Source organism: Schistocerca piceifrons, chromosome 1 (assembly GCF_021461385.2).
Source record: "Schistocerca piceifrons isolate TAMUIC-IGC-003096 chromosome 1, iqSchPice1.1, whole genome shotgun sequence".
Taxonomy (NCBI): Eukaryota; Metazoa; Arthropoda; class Insecta; order Orthoptera; family Acrididae; genus Schistocerca; species Schistocerca piceifrons.
The window spans coordinates 134,920,874-134,928,870 of NC_060138.1; the positions used below are offsets into that span (position 1 = coordinate 134,920,874).

General features: G+C 40.9%; 1 protein-coding gene across 1 annotated transcript; it reads left to right on the forward strand.

Annotated features, from left to right (window-relative positions):
• Positions 1–6,528: 6,528 nt before the first annotated feature.
• Positions 6,529–7,101, forward strand: LOC124789811 (gustatory receptor 23a-like). The gene has a single exon (XM_047257332.1). It carries the CDS (start codon positions 6,529–6,531, stop codon positions 7,099–7,101), a length of 573 nt encoding a protein of 190 aa, XP_047113288.1.
• Positions 7,102–7,997: the final 896 nt, after the last annotated feature.

Below are 7,997 nucleotides of genomic sequence, written 5' to 3' on the forward strand. Positions count from 1 at the left end.
ACTTACAAATTACTGACTCATATTATTTGTATATTTTGATGTATACTCTTTTGAATATTGTCTTTTTTAGACTTAGGAAAACAAATTCTTATGACAGTATATGTACGTGCTTTGTTGAAACAAATATTCTATCATTAACTTACTTATTACTACACATATTTCTATAATCAAATTTTCTCCTTACGTCAAGTCCAAATGACTAACGACGCAGGAACATTTTAAGGAAACCCAGTGGAGGGTTATGAAAGACGTGTATATTTCTATTGTCTATTGTCAAACCACAATTCATGAAAGATGTTTATATTTTATTAGTAGGGATAAGTAGGAATAATTAATATTTGTCATGTTGGAAATAACTGTGGTAGGAGGGAATGTCTGCAGCAAAGTGTTGTTGGCAGGAGACACCGCACATTGATATAATTTTAAAAAGGGCGGGAGAGACCGCGTATGGATACGTTTTAAGAAAAGAGCGGGAAAGACCGCGCATTGATACATTTTGTAATGGTAGCAGGGGTTGTCTGCACCTGAAAGCATTGTTGCCAGGAGAGACCACACTTACGCGTTCGTAGGAAGTCAGCAGTAAGCGAGATGTGAAGCGAGCTGGTAGCAGGTCTGAAGCGAGAGGTTGAGAGGAGCAGTGTGCCTGCCAGCCACCAGCTATGATTTACAAGAGATTATAAACGGCTGTACAGAGACATCAGCTAACTATTATCATAAGAGGAACTAATATTATTGAATTATTTTCTTTGCGAAACTCGAGACTACTGAAGGTACGTTTGCGCAATGCTAGTTGTAAGATTATTGTAAAAAGTAATCCCCTTTTAAACGTTTGTAAAATCATTTCATTACCAGCAGTAGATATATGAAGAAACGTTTTCAGAATATAATTAATTTCTGCCAGCAATATTGCAGTACTGATTATAATGCATCCCAAAAAGCATCAACGTAAAACTTTCCAAAAAAATTTATTGTTGGCAAGAAAAAGTGTAACTATGAATTACGTAACTTCAGTCAAATTAATTAAAGAAAGACGTCAGCTTTGCTATTAAAGAATAACGTCAGCTTTGGTAATAAATACAGCCACATATTATGACAATCCACCAGCAGCTAATAGAATATAGTAAAACAGGGTAAGTATATTCATGTCGCAGTTCGAAGTAGCAGTCAGATGGCGATCCAGTAACAGTAAAACAGGTAAGGAACAGTTTTGGGTTATTGCAGATAATGACTGAGGGCCATTACGGCGCCACATTCTATGTTTCGTCGAAATAATCAGAAAATCACTTCTAATAAGCAGCAATTAAATTTGTATGCGAAGATTCAGTAAGAGAATAAATTTAAAAGGAAAGTTTTCATTTGTTATTCTTAAGCGATAGATGGAAATCCTAAGGAAAGGTTTCATAGGTTATTGTAGAATGGAAAGTTGCGTAACCAAAAAAAAAACAAAAAAAAAATAAAGAAAAGTAAAAAGCACAGTGATACCTGAACGCGCGAGGTATTATAACGAGTGTACAGACCTCCGATTAGTCAGTCTGCATTAGTGTCTACCAGTCTGCATTTGTCTGTACCCGTCTATAGTCAAGTTTCAGTCTGCACCTAATTAGATTACCATATTCTTGTACATAGCCGTGAAGATAAATGTATAGACACTTTGTCAAGTATCAGAGATATGGGAGAATAAGATTAACGTACCAAGACCAAAAGAACTTCAGATTTTCATTTGTAAACATCATCCAGAATCAAGTTACGTAATGTCTCTGCTTTTTATTATTTTAATAAATGTGTGTGAAAATTAATCAAGTTCTGTTTAAAGTTGGTCACCGTCAATCTGCTACTCTAAGCGTGCAAGTGGCATTTCTATCGTCTGACCTAACGGCCGAAGATAAACACGCCACAATAAGACCACGAGACATGTTGCTGACATTCGCCTACTTCGTTACAGCGACAAGTCAAACAATCTGATGGTGTGTGTACTGAAGGTCTTACAGTACGCACACCACACTCTCTACGGTTTTGCTACCCTCACTTCCCTCGATACTATATTGGTGACCCCTTGATGCGTCAGAATGTGTCCTACCAACCAAACCATTTTTCTGGTCAGGTTGTGCCATAAATTGCTTGTCTCCCCAATCCTATTCACTACCTCGCCATTAGTTACGTGATAAACCCATCTAATCTCCAGAATTCTTCTACTCTACCACATTGCGAAAGCTTCTATTCTCTTTTTTGTTTAATCTGTTATTTGTCCACGGTTCACTTCCATACACGTCTACACTCCAGACAAATGCTTTAAGGAAAGACTTCCTGACACTTACATCTAAATTCGATGTAAAAAAATTTATCTTCTACAGAAATACTTTACTTGCCTTTGCCAATGTACATTTTATATCCTCTCTGCTTAGGCCATCATCAGTTATTTCGATGCCCAAACAGCAGAACTCATCTACTGCTTCCAGTGTCTCGTTTCCTAATCTTTAGCATCAATTGATCTAATTCGACTACGTTCCTTTATCCTTGCTTTGCCTTTGTTGCTGTTACCTAAAATACAACAAATAATTCAGGTTTACCTAAAATGAGTTCATTAAAAAGAAACAAAGCAATCAAAGCCGCTTGATATGAGACCATCACGTGTGGGGCAATGTGCTCCGGACCAGAAATTACTTACGGCCAACTCGATAAGCTGCAAACCACACTCTTTTTCTAAGCAACTAGTCGGAACCTGCCCAGAGGCACAAACATAGAATGACAGCCTGATGAACAGAGAAGTAATGTTTAAGTAAAATAAGTAAAACTTAGGTCATCAGATTAGATGCTGGCAGTGTAGACATAATGTATCATTTCTGAAAATGTACTAAGAGAAAATTGGGTTACTAGCCAAGGCCACCACCCTCACTTACACCTGACAGGAAAGAAGTTCAGCCGCCAACTGAGATTCATCTACAAGTCACGCCACGAGGCGGAAACAGTAAATACTCTACCCTTACCACGGGACGGGAAGCGTAGGTGGAAGGAAGACGCCAACAGTTGTCTGATGAACCTCACATACGTAAACACAGGCTTGGTTTGCAAATATAATCCATAAAAGGACAAGCAACAAGATTTGCCGCGGTCAGGTACGTAAGCTTTTGAATTCCGAAAAGCTAACAAAGGCGACTTGACGATTTAGAACAGAACGTAATTTGCAAGAAAAATTTTGTGAATGTCACGATTAATGACATTGAAGATAAAAGAAATTTACAAAACCTCAATACTTTACAACACACAATCAAGTTATAGCTCTATGATAATAACCAAATGGAAATTCTTATGTTTTGATAAGAACGACATGTTCCTCAAATCGCCCGGTCGGACACAGGAATAGGGAGCAACAGCGACAGGAGGCTGAACCGACTCCGATATAGAAGCAGCAGAACCAAACACATCAGTCTTTATGAACGCCGCGTGATGTCGGCATCGAAGTAGCCAACTAAGAGTAGCTCGCCGGGCATGCAAAACCGCTGTGGGGTGACACATAATGGAAGAACATGGAGCCGCAGGGAGATGAGTTGATGACGACGACCCACCGCTAGCCTCCAAACCTGGTCAACCAGTGAAGTACTGCGTCCACTCACGTTTCTGGTGCACGTCTCTGATGACGGGAAGATGCTCAGCAAGACGAACTTGTAAGTCACACAGGCGGTAGAACAAACAGCTTGCCTGTTGCCCCGCAGGCCTGAGCTGTCCGTACTGCTTCACAAACTGCCTTTTCCGGGAAAGCGTCTCAACGTCAATCGCGACAAACCTGCCTCGCCTCTGTCGCAATGAGGATTCTCTTCTAGGAGACGTAGCGCGAGCTATCGATGGCGCAGTGTTTCAAGAATCATACAAGCTTACCTTTCAAATCTTTTAACAGTGTGGTCTGGACTGCTATTCCAGAAATTTTGAAGGTAGCAGGGATGTAATACAGGATACGGAAGGTCATTTTAGCTGCACATGCGAGAACCGAAGGACATGAAAGGGAGGTAATGGATGAAAAGGGAGTGAGGCAGAGTTAAATCCTGTACCTGTTGTCAATCAATACGTAGAATGACCAAGCAGTAAAGAAAACTGAGGAGAAAGTTGAAAAAGAAACTGAAGTTGACGGGGAAGAAATAAAAACTTTGATTTTTGGCAGTGATGTTGCAATTTTTGCAGAGTAAACGCAGGACTTGGAAGTATAGTCGAAGGGAATGGATAGTGTCATGAAAAGAGGTGCTGATATGAACACAATCAAAAGTAAAACAAGGGGAATGGAATATAGTTGAATGAAATCAGGCAATGCTGAGCAACTTATTTTAGAAAATGAGCTGTTAAAAAATAGTAGATGAATTTTGCTACTTGGGCAGCAGAGTAACTAATGATGGCCAAATTAGTAAGGGTAAATAGACAGAGAAAGTGCGTCTGAAAAACAATTTGTTAATAGCTGATGTAAATTTATGTAAGAGAATATCTTTTTTCAAAGCATTTGTTAGGTGGTTGGACTTGTACAGAAATAAAACGTGGAGAGTATGCTGCTCCTACAACAAGCTAATAGAAGCTTTTGAAAAGTGGTAATAAGAAGAATACTGAAGATTGGATGGATAGATCAGAAAACAAATTACGAGGGATTCAATCGAAATGGGCAGAAAAGAAATGTGTGGCACAGCGTGACTAGAGGAAGGGACTGGTTCATTGGACATGTCTCGAGGTATGAAGAAGTAGTCAGTTTGGTAAAGTTTGGAAGTGGGAATTAAGAGTTGAAGAGGTGCACCAAGGTATGACACTGTACGTGGCTTACAATTAATGTGATTACAGGAGTGTTTCAGTAATGACAAGAGCTGCACAGGTCAAACTAGAGTGGAGAGCTGCAGATTGAGAATCGCAACAGTAAGGAGTCGTTTTATATTGAATCAGACTGCATTTATTTCGCAGCTTTTCATAGTATTTTTCTGTGTCTTTGAAGGATATATGGGCTATTCTCTGACAAATATTGATAAAATGCGTTATGCAGGCTAGCTGAATGGTGGAAGGAATATTTAAAGGGACCATACAAGGCTTAAAGACAAGATTATAGCAAAAGAAATGTAAGTAAGTGAAGACGAGTTGAGACAAATGACACTGCGAGAAGAGTTTGTGTGAAGACTGAAAGACCTGAGTCGAAACAAGCCCCAGCAGCAGACGACGTTCCTTCGGAATTATGAAGGTCAGTTGGAGAACCAGGACAGACAGGAAATATTCCATCTGGTGTGCAAAATATCTGAGGGGGGAAATACTAGCTGCTATCTAGAAAAATGTATAAATTTCAATTCTAATAAGTAAAATGTGATCTAGGCACAGAAACTTTGCGTGTAAGTGCATAGTGGTCGCAGAGCTCTGGAATGGCTTCTTGTCTCCAACTATACAGCATGAGTGATCTGCACTGGCTTTGTGCAGAGAGCACCAAGTATCTATAGCCAGACAACTTATCAGGCATAACGATAATAGCATGTGTAAATATCTCTTCCTCGTGAATCAGTCTAGCTGTCAGTTCAAACCATATCCTAAGTGCTACATTAATTCATGAGATAAGAAATTTATAATGTGCTCCTTAATCTATTTCCGAGATGATATATGAAATATTTGTATTACCTTAACACTTGTCCTTAAATTATTAATGGTTGTAATATAGGTCTGCAAACAACTAGCCCGCAATTGACACAGATTGTAATATTTCTTTGCCGACCCTCTTAAGTTAACGACTCATTAGCGCTAATGATTCATTACCGGTAGTCGTGAAATTACGTATCGATCGTTATCCCATCAAGAAAATTGGAATTCTCATTTTGTGCTCTGTCTGACAACAAGGTCGTAACTCAGTCGTGAGAGCTACTCGGTTACACGAGGAGAGCTCTTTCAATTATGATCAGTCCATACAGATCTGTTTCTCAATCGAGTGATCATAGTTTCGAAAGCGCAGTGAGACCATTGTACCTTACATTTCAAATGTTTGGTTTGGTTCCCATCATCAGTGACTACAAAAATTCTTCAACTTGTGCCTTTAGAGTGTCATTAAAGCGACTCACATGCTACTTCATATGTTTGATGTGGCTTGTCTCTGTCATTGCCCTTGGTTTTTACTGCAGTTATTTAGTAAAGCATATAATCATAATAGATGAGCATTCCCCTATGACAGTGCATTTTGTAATTGTATTATCTGTTTTACTGTCGATGTTGGAACCAGCTACAATCTTATGTAGATCTCTGTCTACTGGACAAGATAACGTTAGCAGTATCAAGGACCTGGTTCAACAGGTAGATGCGCTGCTCGCCATGCGAGATCACACTTACAGAACGGAAATATATCGCAAAACTCGCCAAAGTGCAATTTTTCTTTCCATTACAGTGCTTGTTTTGGTTGCCATACGAGTTAGCTTACTAGCAACCTATTTCTTCAGACGTAGGCCAATAGGTACTATCACCCTGTGCCTTCAAGGATTTATCACACTCTGGCGAGTTCAGTTCTTCGCCGTTGTGCTGGTACTCCGACACAGGATGGGCATCGTCTGTGGACAGCTGCTGAGGAGTACCCGGCCGCCGGCGGGCAGCGAGGAAGAACTGGAGGACCTGGCGACGCGCGCAGGACAGCCGGGGGTGGCGGGGGCGGTGGGGGCGGAGGTGCGGCGGCTGCAGCGCGCCAGGTTGGCTCTTCACCGCTGCGCTCGCCTCTGCGGTCTCCACTTCGGACCCGCACTGCTGCTGGCCATCCTGGGAGATTTCGTCGAGATGACTTGTTCTGCCTATTGGCTTATAATCCTGGCTCAAGAAACAGACAAGAGAGCGGAAATACTCGTGAAGTTATTTGCACTTACTAACGTCCTGTTACGCCAGCTGGTGGTCTGTTGGGTGTGTTCCTCGGCGGCTGACCGCGCCGACAGGGCTGGTCTGCTCCTGTCGAGGCTGCAGCCGCTCCTGCGTCCCGGGCCAGCAGTCGATGTTCTGCGACTTCCAATGGACAGACTAAGAGTTTCTGCTATGGGTTTTTCTGACATCGACCTTCATGTCTTCACGGCCACGGTTAGTGCGGCAGTCACTTATCTCGTGATACTTGTACAATTCCATAAGTGAAGTACTACATAATGATGCTTGGAAGGGCGTCTCTCCTTGTAACAGTGCAATGTACGGAAGCTATCATTGCTGGAAACATCATCTTGCAAACTCAAAGTTTGTGTCATATTACCTAATAGCCGCATGGTAAGTGCAGGTTCTTTTTCAATTACTCGTAGTGTTTGTTTTATCCATAGGACCGAGAGACATGTGCTTCTAATGAAACAAATAGCAATAAAGCTGTTCTGAAAAATTTTATAGTGAACGTGTGTAATTATTTTGTTTCTACCTACAGCCTGCATGGAAAATGGAGCTCTAAAATGGTTCCTTCAAATCAGGTGACATAAATAATGGAGAAGATCCTCCAGCACCGAATTGGGTTACAGCTCCAAAGCATGAGGATGTATTAGGGCTCCAGCATAAGCTATTATTTTAATATGATATTTCCATCATACGTTACTTTTAAAACATTCTTTCCTACGTAGTACCTGAAGCAGGTGATATCATGCCCCACGTCTACAGCACGCACATACCATATAGGACACCTGCTGGTTCTCCATGACCTTAAATCACCGGCAGAACAATGTCAATACTGTTTTTGCAACACTAACACACTTCATCACGCACAAGAAGCTGTATTAAATTTCTTTCTTTTCTGTGATCACCTCTGATAAAGAAAAATGGCGAATCATAACATGTTAATGGTTTGCCAAAAATCCGTCAATATTCGCCACAAAGTTGACACACTCCTCACACGTACCTTGATGACAAGTAAATAAGAACCACACATTATACTGCCACTGCTACACAAACAAACGTAGCAGCTTACGAGCGTTCAGAATGTATTGACACTTCATGCCCGTGCAGTGGGAGCAAACACTCAAGTGCTGACGAGCTTTAAAGATCTGAAACTATAG